Source organism: Rhinopithecus roxellana, chromosome 5 (assembly GCF_007565055.1).
Source record: "Rhinopithecus roxellana isolate Shanxi Qingling chromosome 5, ASM756505v1, whole genome shotgun sequence".
Classification (NCBI taxonomy): Eukaryota; Metazoa; Chordata; class Mammalia; order Primates; family Cercopithecidae; genus Rhinopithecus; species Rhinopithecus roxellana.
The window spans coordinates 123,450,186-123,466,643 of record NC_044553.1 but is presented as its reverse complement, the minus strand read 5'-3'; the positions used below and the strand labels follow the sequence as shown (position 1 = coordinate 123,466,643).

General features: G+C 46.7%; 1 protein-coding gene across 9 annotated transcripts in view; it reads left to right on the top strand.

The window, feature by feature from the left end:
• The window catches only part of FAN1 (FANCD2 and FANCI associated nuclease 1), a 44,249-nt gene that overhangs the window by 12,733 nt on the left and 15,058 nt on the right, over positions 1–16,458 (top strand). For 6 of the 9 annotated variants that reach the window (XR_004057534.1, XM_030931756.1, XM_030931758.1 and 3 more), the window contains exons 6-13: positions 2,134–2,265; positions 4,519–4,627; positions 6,200–6,319; positions 9,088–9,252; positions 9,734–9,884; positions 12,495–12,598; positions 13,106–13,300; positions 13,938–14,066. Coding sequence is in view for 7 of the 9 variants with exons in the window: in XM_030931756.1 (XP_030787616.1) it covers positions 2,134–2,265; positions 4,519–4,627; positions 6,200–6,319; positions 9,088–9,252; positions 9,734–9,884; positions 12,495–12,598; positions 13,106–13,300; positions 13,938–14,066 (1,105 nt within the window). In the remaining 2 variants the exon portion in view is untranslated. Of the gene's footprint in view, positions 1–2,133; positions 2,266–4,518; positions 4,628–6,199; positions 6,320–9,087; positions 9,253–9,733; positions 9,885–10,565; positions 12,376–12,494; positions 12,599–13,105; positions 13,301–13,937; positions 14,067–16,458 lie in introns of those variants that run through there. The other 3 variants (XR_004057535.1, XM_030931761.1, XM_030931760.1) reach the window with 3 other exon arrangements.

The following is a 16,458-nucleotide window of genomic DNA, read 5'->3' as shown; positions in this document are numbered from 1 at the left end:
TACTGAAATTTTTGGATCACAGCAGCGTCGGTATAATCTGATTTTGCCCATTTTACCTTAGCTGTCAGGAAGCTCAGTATCTTATTTGTGTTCAATTGGAATAACTTTTTTAGTTAAAATCTATAATAAGACTATTTCTTCTTACCCTGTTTTCAGTTGTCTCATATCTTCTTTACCTTTTTTGTTTTTATTGGCTTTATGTTTTTCTGGCTTGTGAGAATGTATACTCTGAAGCCAAGTTCCAGTTTCTATACCAATGAACTGTGAACTCACCCCGTGCCTCAGTTTCCTCATCTGTCAAATGGGGAGAATAATAGTATATTTTTATAGACATGGGTGGGGTGAATGGGAAGTGCTTAGAGCCTGGCCTATGAGGAATGCCTACTACATGTTCATTATTATTTTAATTGTGATTATCAATGTTATACCCAAGTTCTATGACAAAACCATGGTTGACAAGTTCAAAAGGCATCTCATATTCTTTCTAGAAAGTAAGTGTGCTGTAAATAATAAAAATAATGAAAACTCCCTTGGTTAAGCAGAGGACCTTAACATGTGAATGAAACTGGATTTAATTGACTTTTGGAAAGGTAATAGTATACAATATCTGGTAATGTGATACCTGGCCAGGAAACCCTTGTTGTCTCCCTCTGTACTTGAGATAATTTATCCTTTTAGAATTTTTCTCATTCATTCAGTACAGATGAGTGTTGAGTACCTATTATGTGACTTGGTTAGGGGTTGTAGCAGTGAACAAGAGAGGGCCTCAGCCGTCATGGGGCTATGTTTCCCTGGGGAGATAGAAAATAAACAGTATTTCAAGTGTGTGAGAAGTGCTGTGATAATTGAGAGGCAGGCTGGAGAAGTTCTTTATGGACAGAGTGGCCCTGGAGAGGTGACATTTGAAGTGGGACTTGAGGATGAGAATGAGGTAGCCGTGTCAGGGTCTGGGTGCCTGCGTCCCGGCCGCGAGATAGTGTGTGCACAGGTCCGGAGGCAGGAAAGAGCTTGTGAGTTGGAGGAACTCAGGAGACCCCTGGCTAAGATGTGGGGGTGGCCAGGACTGGGTTGGTGGCAGCGGCAGTGGAGAGAAGTGAATGTGTGTGAGGCAGTTTGGAAGCAGAAAAGACAAGACTTGATTCTGATGTGGGCGAGAAGGAGAGGAGTGGATCAAGGATGGCTCTGATGTTTTGCCTTGGGTGGAGTGCCATCCAGTGAGGGGGACTGGTGCTGGAGGCGTCAGTCTGTGGTGTGCTTTTCAGCCGTTTGGTTGACGCTGTCGTGTGTGGCATTGGACTTGCCGTCAGGAGCTCAGGGAATGGGTCCGGCCTGGAAAAAGTCAACATTTTGAGAGTCACTGGAATATGGACAGTGTTTGAAGCCATGGAACTGAATGAGCAGCATATTATAAAAGAATTAGATCTAAGAATTTGTGAGCAAAATTGGACATTTGGAGGCAGTTTCTTTACTCTTACTTTACAGTGTTTGTACATACTGATATTATGTGCTTTAGGCTTTTCTTTTAGATATGAGACCAAAATACAATGAACATGTACTCAAAGTGTTAACAGAATTTGCTCGTCAAATGTCTTTGTGTTTTGGTAGCTAAAGGAGCAATGAAAAATTGTCTTTCTTAAGCTAAGTTGTAACATTTCAGCATTGCTATCTCCCAAAGAGCATCCCTTAGTTATTTTGAAATATTCCAGGTAATCCTTTTAGCTTGGGCAGCATCCCTCTGGCTGGCTCTGATTGTAAATGATTAAATTATCAGATCTACATCTGACTGTAATTCTGACGTCGCTTACATGTTTGCTGTCACATTGTTGAATGAGTGAATAGATGAGCGCCAAAATCAGGAAGGATGAGCTGATCCATATCACATTTCTAGAATGGAACATGTTATGTAATGATACAGCATAAATATTTTTATCTTTCCAGTTGGGCTTTCTGTATCAGTTCTGGGCCACTCTAGTGATGTAGTTAAGATAAATTATTACTAGAATAAAATTTAAGTGGCCCTCATATTTTAAAAAACACACTTCTGCCTTTCAGAGTGAGATCTAGTGGCTAGGATGTGGTTATTCTATGGGAATGCTTATTCTTATTTGGAACTTGGATGGCATTTTCCTCCAGATATGCAGCAGCCACGCACATGCTGAGTGACATTTCTTCCGCTATGGCCAATGGGAACTGGGAAGAAGCTAAGGAGCTCGCTCAGTGTGCAAAAAGGGATTGGAACAGACTGAAAAACCACCCATCTCTGAGGTGAGAATTTTTCTAGGTGCCTGCCAAAATTTATACATTGACCAGGTTGTTCCAAACACTTACAGTAGTTTTCATCATGGAGAATATACTCCTTTTGCTCTGTGGTTAAACCAGCTGTGAAATTGAATTTTGTACCCGCTTTGCCTAGAGTGAAAGTGCTGTGTGCCATAGAAGGAAATGTCTGAAGGTTTAAAGTGAATTTGATATAACTCAGATCCCTGGGCAACACACATGCCAACCCCATACTTGGCTTGTCGCATGCCATCTGTAGGGGTGTTGGCCTCCCTGAGTACTGGTGAGCTGAACTGAAACGTGAGGGAAGCCAGCAGCAGGACGAATGTGGGAAGCATGGTAGGTGTGTTCTTCTGAAGGACATTCAAGTAGGTGTTACAAACTCTGCAAAAGACAGCTCAAGCAAACTTCGGAGTTCCAGGTACACAGCACATGATCTTTTATTTTGTTTGAAAATGGTAAACATCTTCAATATTTGTTAAGACATTTTTTCCTTTGTTGTTACATAGTGATGAGAAAAATTAGTATTTTAAGATGCCACTTTCAAAAAATCATTTAGGATATACAGTTGACCCTTGAATAACACAGGGGTTAGGGTACCGACTCCTCAGACAGTCAAGAATCTGTATGTAACATTTGACTTCCGCATTACTTAATTAATAGCTTACTGTTGACTGGAAGCCCTACCGATTACATAGTCAATTATATGGATAGTCAGTCATTGGATATGTTATATGTATTATATGCTATATTCTTATAATAAAGTAAGCTAGGGAAAAGAATATGTTATTAAAAAAATTATAAGGGGGCCGGCACGGTGGCTCACACCTATAATCCCAGGACTCTGGGAGACTGAGGCAGGTGGATCACCTGAGGTCAGGAGTTCGAGACCAGCCTGACCAACATAGAGAAACCTCATCTCTACTAAAAATACAAAATTAGCCGGGCCTGGTGGCACCTGCCTGTAATCCCAGCTACTCAGGAGGCTGAGGCAGGAGAATTGCTTGAACCCAGGAGGCAGAGGTTGTGGTGAGATCATGCCCTTACACTCCAGTCTGGGCAACAAGCAAAACTCTGTCTCAAAAGAATAAATAAATAAATAAATAAATAAATAAATAAATAAGGGTCTGGACATGGTGGCTCATGCCTATAATCCCAGCACTTTGGGAGGCCGAGGTAGGTCAGGAGTTCGAGACTAGCCTGGCCAACATGGTGAAACCTTGTCTCTACTAAAAATACAAAAATTAGCTGGGTGTGGTGGCAGGTGCCTGTAATCCCAGCTACTCAGAAGGCTCAGGCAGGAGAATCACATGAACTTGGGAGACAGAGGTTGCATGAGCCGAGATTGCGCCACTGCACTTCAGCCTGGGTGACAGAGCGAGACTCCATCTCAAAAAAAAAAAAAAAAATCATAAGGAAGAGAAAACATATTCACTGTTCATTAAGTGGAAGTGGATCATCATGAAGGCCTTCATCCTTGTTGTCTTTACAATGAGTAGGCTGCAGAGGAGGAGGAAGAGGAGGGGTTGGTCTTGCTGCCTCAGGGGTGGCAGGGGCAGAAGAAAATCCACATATAAGTGGAGCCATGCAGTTTAAACCCATGTTGTCCAGGGGTCAACTGTATATTTATAAAGAAATAATATTGACTTAAAAATCACAGGAAGTTAAATTACTACAAACAGAGGTTGATAAACTTCTGTGAAAGGTCACATAGTGAATATTTTAGGCTTTGCAGGCCGTATGGTCTCTGTGGCACCAAATTTACTCTGCTGTTGTAGTGCAAAAGCAGCCACAAGAAGTATGTATGCAAATGAATGAGCCTAGCTGTGTTCCAGTTAACTTCATTTGTGGACATTGGAATTTGGGTTTCCATATAATTTTCGTCTACCAAAGTGTATTATTCTCTTGGATTTATTTTAACAATTTAAAAACGTAAAAACCATTCTTAGTTTGCAGGACCTAGAAAATCAGGTGGCAGGCCCTGGGTCTGGCTGTGGGCCGGAGTTTGCTGACCCTGGTTTAGAATGACTAGTTCTCATCTTACTCCACTGTCTGAGTGACCTAGGACGTGGCAGCTGGCTGTGAGAATGTAGGTTTGTGGTGTAGAAAATTGTACACAACTGAAAGTTATTTAGAATGTATCTTTTTAAAAGATAGGAATTCAGTCTTTGTCACTTCTTACTATTGTCTTATAACAAATCAACCAAATTATTAAACTACTGGTATATGTCTTCATTTTAGATGCCACGAAGATTTGCCACTCTTTCTGCGGTGTTTTACTGTTGGATGGATTTATACAAGGATTTTGTCTCTGTTTGTGGAAATACTGCAGAGACTTCACATGTATGAGGTTAGAGCACAGGTCCCTGTCCCCCTCCCATCCCCCGCGCCCCATTACTGATTTGACGGCGTTAAGCACATAAGGGACAGCTGTCAGGATCAGCATTTTCTGCTTATCTGGTTAACACACGGTAATATAAGGGAGGCATGTTTGTTTTGTTTTGTCTTTTTGAGACAGGGTCTCACTCTTCACCTAGGCTGGGGTGCAGTGGCACAGTTCAGCTTACTGCAGCCTCTACCTCCCGGGCTCAAGTCATCCTCCTGCCTCAGCCTCCTGAGCAGCTGGGACTACAGGCATGCACCACCATGCCTACCTTATTTTTGTATTTTTAGTAGAGGTGAGGTTTCACCATGTTGCTCAGGCTGATCTCGAACTCTTGGGCTCAAGTGATTTGCCCACCTTGACCTCTGATGCTTTGAAGTGGGATTGCAGGTGTGAGCCACTGTGCCTGGCAAACGAGGGCATATTTAATGTAGGCAGCCTGCTGTCTCTTGGATTAGTGTAGAGAAGAAGGTGAAGACGGACAGCTGTTCTGTTTGCCTGTGTGTTGATGAATCTGCGTCCCAGGACGGCCTGGGGGTGGCGGCCAGCATCCTGGAGGGTGCTCCACAGGTCTGCAGCCTGAGCCTGAGTCTCTTTCAGGACTCCGTGTGAGACTTGGGAGGTCCCCAGAAACCTCTGAGGGAGAAATCTCCCGTTTCCTTACTCTTCCCTGTCAGCTCTCATGGATTGTCTGGAGATAATTTATAATCACAAATCAGAAATTTGTCATATCCTTATACTAAACTTTGTGAAATTGCTAGATTTCACTTATGTTGTGTTTGATATTTCTATATTGAAAATGTTATCTCCAGACCAGATATGGTCAAAAATATATGTATGAAAAGAAAATGGGATCTTACAAAGAGGATGTGCGAAGCTGGGTTCTTGGCGTGTGGTCTGTGCATCCCGGGGGATCGATGGGTGGGCTTTGGGGAAATCTGTGAATCTCAAACTTGCATGTGTATGGGGTTTATGCATTTTTTTGGGGTAAATCATTCCATATTGCAAAGACATCCATGAGCCACAGAAGATTAACAAACAGAATGACCGAACAGTCTGTACATAATCTAAGACCAGAGAGTCTCCCTGTTGAGGTGAAGTGTTTGTATGAGGACACCCCTAATTCCTTTCCTGCCCACCCCAAATCCCTCTTGCAGTTGGTCCTGTGACCTGCTGTGTTCCCAGAAGTATATGGGTTTGCCAACTGTGACCAGTGCTCAGCTGCCTGGAGCTTGACTCTGTGTGACTCTGCACTGGTTGACTGGTTTGCAGAGAACATTCTGCAGCACTCACAGATATCTGTACCCCAGTGCCAGCCGGCGGGGACCCGGTGAAAAGTAAGGATGCCTCAGGGAACTCACACCCACTCCAGAAGGCACCTCAAAGTCCCTGTCCTGTCAGTTCCGGGTCCTTGGCCTCATTGTAGAATGGAAAGAACGCATTATCAATAGGCTTTACCAATCCTATGGGCTTGTAAATGTCATTACAGCTGGATTTTTTTGTGAATCTAACGAGCTTTCTTTGTTATTGTTGCAATAGGAAGCCGTCAGAGAACTTGAAAGCCTTTTGTCTCAGAGAATTTACTGTCCTGACAGCAGAGGCCGATGGTGGGATCGACTGGCCCTGAACTTACACCAGCACTTGAAGCGCCTGGAACCGGTACTCAGTAATGAAACACACCTGAAACGCCTTTTCATTTTGGAATCAGCTTTTAAAATATGGCAAACTTAAATGCCTTAAAATCTTACAACGTGTATTTCTTTTGTTAACATTGTTCTTTTGTCTGTGTTCTTCCAACCCCAAAATACCAGGGATGCCAGCACAGCATGAGCATAGAGCCTTCAGCCTGGGTGACAGAAGCTTTTGTCTTCTCTTCGCTGATTGGCGAGATGGGCTGGCTGTGGACTCTGTGCTGGGATTTAGGAATCAGGATCTAGGAATTAAGGGAGACGGAGAGTCAGACGACTCGCCGTCAGCAGGTGCCTTCAAGGAAGGTGTTTGTTTTGAAAATGGTGACTTTGTTCATTTGTGGCACAGGGTCTCCAGGTAGAAAGATTGGCGAGAAATGGTTCCTTTCCTTGTCTTACTGCAGGTCCTTTTTGCGTGACTCTGTACTTCTGTGAGGTGTTTGGCTCTGCCATTGGGAAGTGCTGTTTGACCTTGAGCAGGCACCAGTGCTCCCCGTGGTGGCGACCTTGGGGGCACTTGGAAGCGCAGGGATTCTGTGGCCACTGCAGCCAGGCAGGGTGAGGCCGCAGAGCCTGTGCCTCTGGGCCAGGCAGCAACAGTGGTTCTTTGTGTGGCCGCCAGCAGGCCCCACCCTGTCTCTCTTCCAGGCTTGCATTCGAGTTGAATGGAGGGGACTGTGCCTCTGGGAGCTTTTGATTTTTTCAGTGGCCCATTAAGTGAATCGGGGTGATGTAGGGGTGGAAAAAAATGACCACGGGATAGGAAATATGACATCTTGTTTTTATTGCCGTAAACTGAAAAAGTGCCTTGTTACCTAACGTATCAGGGAAAGAGCCAGTAAAGCGATTTCCTCTCGTGGAGGAGGGCGTGGGGCTTCCTTACCACTCGGTGTTTACTGAGGCTGAAATAGCAAGAGAAAGCATCTGGTAGCCCAGAACCAAATACAGAAGGAGAAAGCTTGTGTTTGTCACCTTTCTTTCAATGAAATAAAAGTTCAGGAGAGTACAGATTTCCCCTCCGTTCACAGTTCTGCTAGGGGGTAGACAAGCCACTGAGCTTATTTTTGAGATTTGAGCTAAGCCTGGTTCCTCCTAACCTGTTCGCAGAGGTCTTACTGGTCACACTCACAGCTCTTGTTATTTCATTAGTGTTCTTTCATCTTTACCTCAGTCTCCAAGGAAGGGATCTCCTCGCTGAGTGCTTGTTCCTGCAAAGTGCCCTGCAGCCAGCCCAGGCCTGGCCAGGGCAGAGGTGGAGCCTCTGGGCCCTCCCTCTCCGAGGCCAGGCTGCCGCCGCCCGGCACCGTCTTCTGCCAGCGAACAGGGTGCCCTTCAGAGCCTCATTCTCCCATCTTCATTCCTTTCAGCCACCCAACTCCGGATGGCCTGAGCCTTCACTCATTTTCAGTTTCTTGGTTTTTATGTTTTCTTTCACTTTTTGTTTCTATTGTAAAATAAATTTTAACATCCCTAAAATTTGGCATTTTAGCTATTTTTAGGTGTACAGGTCAGTGGCATTCATGGCACTCAAAAGGTGTGAGCACTGCCTCTCCACTGATCACACCGAACGGAAGCACGGCAGCCATTAGGCGACTACTCCCCGCTTGCCCTTCCCCCAGCCCTGGTGGCCTCTCTTCTACTTTTTGTGTCTGTGACTGTGCCGTTCATTTCATTCATTTCATTGAAGTGGAATCCTACGATATTGGTGGTTTTGCGTCTGGCGTATTTTGCTCAGCATCATGTTTCTGAGCTTCACCCGCATCGTGCCACGTGTCAGGCCTCCGTTCCTTTTCCAGGCTGAACACACTTCCGCTGTAGCATCTGATACCACATTTTCCTAGCCACTCATCGGTCGATGGACGCTGGGTTCCTTCCACCTTTTCAGCCATTTGTAAGAGTGCTGCATGAACCTCTTCAGACCCTGCTTTCAGTTCCTTTGAGAATACCTGAGCGTGGGATTGCTGGGTCCTGTGGTGATTCTGTGTTGAGCTTTTTGAGGAGTGGCTGAACTGTTTTTCACAGTGTTTACACCAGTTTCACATTCCACCAGCAATGTGTGAGGGTTCCGGTTTCTCTGCCTCTTTGCCAACACTTACTTTCCATGTTTCTGATTATACCCATCCTAGTAAGTGTGAAGTGGTATCTCCTTGTGGCTTTCTGTATTTGTTTGCTGATTTGTCCGACTCTGAATCGCCTTGGGAAATACTTGTAACTCCTCCAAACCTTTGGCTCCTGTCCCTGTAAATAAGCAATCTGAAGCAGCTCCATGGTGCCTGACTGCGTATGAGATTCACCTGGAGCTTTGATGTGGCCACCCCCTCCACGCCTGGGCTCCTGCTCTGGAGGTTCTCATTGTGTGGATCTGGGGGGAGACACATGTTTTCCTGCAAAGCTGCCTAGGTGATGTCCTGAGAACCACTGAGCCAAGTTTTCCTGTAAAGTCAGGCATCCCTGAAGTTCACACGCTTTGTGAGGGGCGGCTGCTGGGATCCGCAGTCCACCTGGATGACAGCCCAGTCACGCTCCAGCACGTTGACTGTGAAGGCTCTGGTTGCCGGATGCATTGAAAGCATCAGAATAAGATCTAAGGAAACAGCCTAAATCTCTAGAGGTGCTGTTTGCTCATTTGCTAATCAGCAAAATTCAATAATAAACAGTGGGCTTTTCTGTCAAACTAAATGCATGGAAGCTGCCGTGGGGTTTTCTAGGAGCCTGATGTGTGGCCATGCTCTCTGCCAGACGATCAGGTGCATCACAGAAGGGCTGGCAGATCCGGAAGTCAGAACGGGACACCGCCTTTCACTCTATCAGCGAGCCGTGCGCCTGCGGGAGTCTCCGAGCTGTAAAAAGTTCAGGCACCTCTTCCAGCAGCTCCCAGAAATGGCTGTGCAAGATGTGAAACACGTGAGGAAAGAGCCTTTGGGTGCTTAGGCGTGTGGGCCTGGTTTTTCTGGAGCAGAAGCAACCTAAGAGCTGTTTTGAGTGTGTGTTTTCTGTTAGACTTGGAATCATCTAAAACTCGTTCTGGACGGCTATGTGGCCATTGCTCCCAGTCTCCCCATCGCCCTCCTCCCTGAGGAGACTTGGCTGCTTGGTGTCACACCCTGGGTTGAGTGACAGATCTCCTGAATGGGGCCTCTCAGCATCTGCCAGTTTCATTTACTTGTTGGGGCCTGTAGAGCAGTTCTGGTGGTTGAGGCTTTCCCAGGGCCGGCCAGCAAGCTGTCGCATCCCCGCAGGTGTGCGTGTGTGAGCCCCATGCTGTGTGCTCTGCTAAGTGACTGGCTTTGTGGTTAGGGAGGTCAATCCTTGGGATGCTAGAGGCAGGTTTTCAGGGACTTTTGCTGACCTGAGGCTAACAGATGTTCTGCTGCTGCTGTTTCAGGTGACCATCACGGGCAGGCTGTGCCCGCAGCGTGGAATGGGCAAGTCTGTGTTTGTGATGGAGGCCGGGGAGGCCACTGACCCCACCACGGTCCTGTGCTCCGTGGAGGAGCTGGCACTGGCCCATTACAGACGCTGCGGCTTTGACCAGGGTAACTGAGCAGGCTTCCTCTCATGGCACCCGGCCCTGGGTGGATGAGCAGCAGCACTGGATGGGCTGTCAGCAGTGGGCTGCTGTCCTCTCTGTGTCCTCTGTTCACAGTGGAAGATGCTGTGGGCTGGGGGATGTCTTCTTCCCATTCTTCCCCTTATCAATGATAAGGAGTAGGTCAGGGGTAGTTGTCCCACAGGGCCTGGCTCTGATCTTTTTTTCTTTTATAAAAACTTCTTGTTATGGAAGATACTGCACAAGCTTTTGTACAGAAGTCAGGGGGGCGGAGGGGCAGTGTGCTCAACCCCACGGCCCACCCAGTTCCATTCAGTCTTCCTTCTGTTGTCTCCTGCCCCTTCCCCTGGGATTTTAGAAGCTGGCCCCAGATACCCACTCAGGAGCCCTGCAGCCCATGCTAGTAGCTTTTGGGAACAGCCACTGAGCCTTCCGCCCTTTGCGTCTGCCAGGACTCTCCCTGTACCCAGGCTGTAGGGTTACCAGTGTTAAAAAACACTGATATTTTCAAATGTGTGAAAATCAGGACATGATTTCAGTATTCCCTGAGTGTTCAGAAGATTAACAAGTACTATAGAAAGATAACTACAAGATAGGAGTTTACAAAGCCCAGGTTCTTTCTCATGAGTGTTGAGATTCATCTACATAATATCTTTATTACTTACAGGGAAGGGTGATGCTATTGGGGAAGACTTGCAAATGCCAGTGAAGAGAGAGAGGTACAGTAGGCCTGAAACGGTTAGAAATAGAAGAATAGAATACCCGTTCAAGGCCCCAAGAGATGTGGAAACTGGACACTTGGTGGAGGAGGAAGCAGGCTGGGACGTGGGAGCGCTGAAATGCTTGCAGTTGAGCCATGAGCCTGAAAAACACACGATTCCTTTCCCAGAGTAGAAACTATTTTTCCCTGATTAAAATCAATGCAGTGAAACTGAGCTGAACTCTGGCTGCCAAGCTTTATGCCACAGGGAGTTTTGTGTCAGAGCGATCTCAACCTCTTCTGGGAGGTGATTTCTGAATTACTCAGAAGGACTGCATCAAAAATGATTTCACTTATAACACAAATGCACAGCAAGGACCACTTAGGAGTTAAGGAAGGAACCAGGCACGGTAGCTTACACTTGTACTCCCAGCACTTTGAGAGGCTGAGGCAGGAGGATCACTTGAACTCTGAAGATGGAGGTGGGAGGATCTCTTGACCTCAGGAGGTCAAGGCTGCAGTGAGCCAAGACTGCCACTCCACTCCAGCCTGGGTGACAGAGTGAGACCCTGTCTCAAAACAAAACAAACAAAAAGGAGTTCAGAAATGATCTGGCCTCTCTCTATTCCTGCCTGATCATCAGTGTATTCCACAGGACGGAAGGCTGACTGGAAATCAGGTCCCAGCTCCACTCCTGGCTGGGAAAGAGCATGAAGTGTTCTAGGAAGAAAAGTCCTCCTGGAAGACCTGGCAACAACCAGGAGTCCTGAGTGAACCGCTGTCCTTTGGAATCCCTGAGACGGGCCGCAGGGATTAGGAGCTAGAACTGAGGAAGACAGGACAGAGAGTAGCACAGCCTCGGAAGTGCGGGACAGAGGTGACCCCGGCAGGCATGACGGGCTGTGGCTGCCTGCTCTCTGCCCTCACAGTGCCCCGACCCTGCTCACTGTGGTCTGGTGCAGATGGGTTGGGGCCTGTACATGTCAAGGTGGGACCAGCCAGAGGAGCTTTGCTGCCAGTACTGGCGTGTCAGGATGGGGCTCTGGTAGTCAATACCTCCTCTGGCCAGTGGTCCTGTGGGGAGAGGCATCCATGCGGCCTCCTCCCTTGTCGGGTGTGCTCATGTGCAGAGAAGCATGGGCTTGGAGGGCAGCTGGATGAGCTGGGGCTTGCTCAGGGACACGAGTCTGTGTGCTGTGCCAAGGCTGAGCCCTTCATCCCACACCAGATCTTGTCTCTGACTCTGTGACCTCAGCACCTGACTTCTGTCTCTCAGGTCATCTCCCAGTCAGTCAAACATTTGTGTGACACGATGAGGGGGACTGAAGTGGGTGGTCTTTAAGGCTAGAGGTCTCTGTAAAAGCCTTGACTATTGGAAGCACTGGGCTAGGGCAGTGTAGTGCCTGGGGGACAAGGTACATCAGAGCAGCACCTGCTGAGGCCAAGAATGGAGGTGGCTGCTGTCGGCCTCCTGGGAGGTCCCCTCAGGGAAGCATTTCTTCAGGGGTGGCCAGGGACCTCCTGCGCCAGGGCCTGCATGGGGATTCAGTGCCAGCCCAGCCCTGCTGAGGCCCAGCCTTCGGAGCCTGAGGGGGGTATCTGCTTGTTTTTCTTTTAAACATGTTTCTTAGATTATTCACTCAAGTTTGAGAACCACTGCTTTGTGACTTGGAAATGTTCATTTGAATTTTTCTATGATTATTAAGATTTTTGCCTTTAAGGCTCTGTATATAAACAATGTACTGTATAAAATGAGCTGGGAATGGCATGAAAACAGGATTTGCTTCTGAATCTGAAATATTTCTATTATTTTCTTGAAATGGAGTGTGCAGTAGGTGATGGTGGTGTTTTGGAAGAAACAGATAAAACATTTTTTTTTCGTGTGTGTGACCTTAGGGATTCATGGTGAAGGGTCCACCTTCAGTACCCTGTGTGGCCTCCTCCTGTGGGACATCATCTTCATGGATGGGATTCCGGACGTCTTCAGAAACGCCTGTCAGGTACTCAGCGCTCCTGCCCCACGAGGAGGTCCTTCTGCACACGTCCGTGGCTCACACCCCTGGGCACCGTGTGTCCACAGCCAGCAGAAACCAGCTCTGTTGCGGTCCTTGATAACTTATTTTTAAAATCTGATTAATAGAATTTAAGATGAACATATGTGAAGTTTTAAACTTTAGCCTCCACCTTACATTTAGACCTTTGGTATAAAGTACCGTCAGCGTCAGCCCTCCCAAGCACCTGCCGTGTCGCAGGCACTGTTGCAAGGATCTCACAGGCGTGGGCGCATCTGCCTGCTCAGAGGTCCACCCAGCTCAGCGAAAAGCTGTTTTTGCATATTATTACTAGTTTAATAAATTTTTATATCAATTAACTTTGACTTGGCTTTTGAGAGAGAGAATGTATCAGTTGGTTGGCCAGTTTCCAAGTTTTGTAGGCACTGACTAGTCCTCTGGTGAACACAGCTCTCTGCAGGCACAGTGTGACAGCTTGCTTTCCCTGTGACACAGGCGTTCCCCCTGGACTTGTGCACAGACAGCTTCTTCACAAGCAGACGCCCGGCCCTCGAGGCCAGGCTGCAGCTGATTCACGGTGCCCCCGCAGACAGCCTGCGGGCCTGGGTGGCAGCCACGTGGCAGGAGCAGGAAGGCAAAGTGGCTTCCCTTGTCAGCTGGGATCGCTTCACGTCTCTTCAGCAAGCTCAGGTAATGGTTCACCTGCATGGCAGGATTTGCTCAGAAAGTAACGCCGCCCCAGTGCTGTCTTTTCAGCAACTTTATCAAAACACACACACACGTGTGTATATGTAAATATGTGTATGTGTGTGCATATATATATATATATATATATATATATATATGAGAATACCCTATCCCCCCGGCCCCGATGCCACTGTTAGTGATGGAAACATACTAGGGTGTTAGAAAAGCCCCAGCTCTGCCTTTGCCACCCCTGAGTTGACAGCTTTGTTTGGCCTGCCCTGTGGCTGAGGCAGGGAGGATACCTTCTGTGTTCCTTCAACTGCTGTGCTCTGTGAGGCCGTGCTGTCATGTTCCTGAGTGCATCCTCCACATCCCTTTTCCTCAGCGCTCCCCAGCATGGCCACACTGGCAGAAGCCTGGAAACTGACCAAGGAGGACCAGTCTCCCACCACTTGCCAGTGGGATTCCAGCCATGGCTCTGCGGCTCCAGTACAAGCAGCAGAACAGTGCGCGGTGGGCCTGGGGTCCACGTGTGCTGAATTACATACACACTGAGCTTTTCTCCGTCTCGTGATCCCTGTAGCCTATTTCCATTCTCTGTCACAAGGGAAGTGGCTAACTGTCCCTGTTTTGTGTTCAGGATCTTGTCTCCTGCCTGGGGGGCCCTGTGCTCAGTGGTGTGTGCAGGCGCCTGGCTGCTGACTTTCGGCACTGCCGAGGGGGCCTCCCCGACCTGGTGGTGTGGAACTCCCAAAGCCATCGCTTTAAGGTCAGTAGAGCCAGAATGGAAAGTCCTGTCGGTAACCTTATTCACAAATGAATCAGAGGCCACAAATAGGCATTTCTTTTTTTTTTTTTTTTTTATACTTTAAGTTCTAGGGTACATGTGCATAACGTGCAGGTTTGTTACATATGTATACTTGTGCCATGTTGGTGTGCTGCACCCATCAACTCGTCAGCACCCATCAATTCATCATTTATATCATGTATAACTCCCCGATGCAATCCCTCCCCCCTCCCCCCTCCCCATGATAGGCCCCAGTGTGTGATGTTCCCCTTCCCGAGTCCAAGTGATCTCATTGTTCAGTTCCCTCCTATGAGTGAGAACATGCGGTGTTTGGTTTTCTGTTCTTTTGATAGTTTGCTAAGAATGATGGTTTCCAGCTGCATCCTTTCTTGAGTGGCTGTTGGGAAGACTGAATTCCTTGAGAACTTTTGGGCCGAGGGCCCTGGGTTCCTGCGGGCCTCTCCCCTGCGACTGGCTTCATCAGAGCAGGCGGGTGAGAGGAGCCCCAGGGTGTGAGCAAGATAGAGCTCCATCTCTTATGACTTGATGTGGAAGTGATGTTCCATCACTCCTGCTGTATTCTGTGGTTAGGAACGAGTCTCTAGTCCAGCTGACACTCAGAGGGAGGGGGTCACACAGGGTGTGGACGCCAGGAGCTATTTGAGAAGCTTACCGATAATTGTGCATTTTAATATGACTTAAAGAATATAATGGATTGTTTGTAACTCAAAGGATAAATGCTTGAGGGGATGGATACCCCATTCCCCTTGATGTGCTTAGTTCACATTGCATGCCTGTATCAAAACATCTCATGTACCCCATAAATATATACCCCTACTATGTACCCACAAATATTTTTTTAAAAAGCTCAGAATGAACACTTCCTTGAATGCTGTCCACTAGCCCAGCCCTGCTGCCCATCGCTGGTGATTTGTTTTCTCATTATTGAGTTTTGAGATTAAAAAATTACATATTCTGGATACAAGTCCTTTATCAGTTATATTTCATCCCAGTCTATGGCTTATCTTTTCATTTTCTTAATAGTGTCTTTTGAAGAGCAGAGATTTTAAAGTTTGACAAAATCCAACTTACTTGTTCTCTAGTGGATCATGCTTTTGGTGTCACATGTCAGAAATGCTTGCCTAATCCAAGGTCACAAAGAGTTTCTCCTTTGTTTTCTTCTAGAAGTGTTATAGTTTTAGGTTTCACATTCAGTTTTATGATCATTTGAGGCACCGTTTGTATACAGTGTGGGGCATGAACTGGAATTCATTTGTGGCGTGGGATAGCCACTTGTTGCAGCTCCATGTGTTGAGAAGACCATGCTGCTTCCACTGAATTGCCTCTATATCGTTGTCAAAAATCTAACCCATATATATGTGCGTCTGTTTCTGGACACTCTTCAGTTCCACTGATCTGTTTGTCTGTATTTCTTGATGATTGTAGCTGTAGATAAATCTCAGAGTCAGGTAGTTTAAGTCCTCTAATGACTTGTTTCTCAGAGGTGTTTTGGCGCTCTTGCATTTTTATTTGAATTATAAAATCAAGCTTTAAATTTCCAAGAAAAAAAAGCCAGCTGAGGCCAGGTACGGTGGCTCACGCCTGTCATCCTAGCACTTTGGGAGGCCAAGGCGGGTGGATCACGAGGTCAGGAGATTGACACCATCCTGGCTAACATGGTGAAACCCCGTCTCTACTAAAAATACAAAAAATTAGCCAGGCGTGGTGGCGGGCGCCTGTAGTCCCAGCTACTCGGGAGGCTGAGGAAGAAGAATTGCTTGAACCCAGGAGGTGGAGGTTGCAGTGAGCCGAGATTGCGCCACTGCACTCCAGCCTGGGCAACAGAGCGAGGCTCCATCTCAAAAAAAAAAAAGCCAGCTGAGATTTTAATTGGAATTCCTTTGAATCCGTAGACCATCTGAGAAGAATTGGTATCTTAACAGTATTATTTTGATCAGTGAACATGGTATATATCCCCATTTACTTAGATTTTCCTTATTCTTTTTGCAGTGTTTTTAGTTTTCAATGTAGAGGTCTTGCATATCTCTTGTCAGATTGATCCCTAAGTACTTCATATTTTTTATGGTATTTAAGCAGTATCGTTTTTAAAAGTTTCAATTTCCAGTTGTTTGCTGCTCTGTGTAGAAATACAGTTGATTCTGTATATTGATCTTATATTCTGCAAACTTGGTACACGTACTTATTAGTTCTTGGAGCTTTTTTTGTATATTTCCTTGGATGAAAACATTGACAATCAGATTGTCTGCTAATAAAGATATTTTTACTTTTTCCTTTCCAGTCTTAGTTCCGTTGTTTTCTTTTTCTGGCCTGACTGCATTGGTTAGAACCTCCAGGAAACCTCCAGGAAAGCATA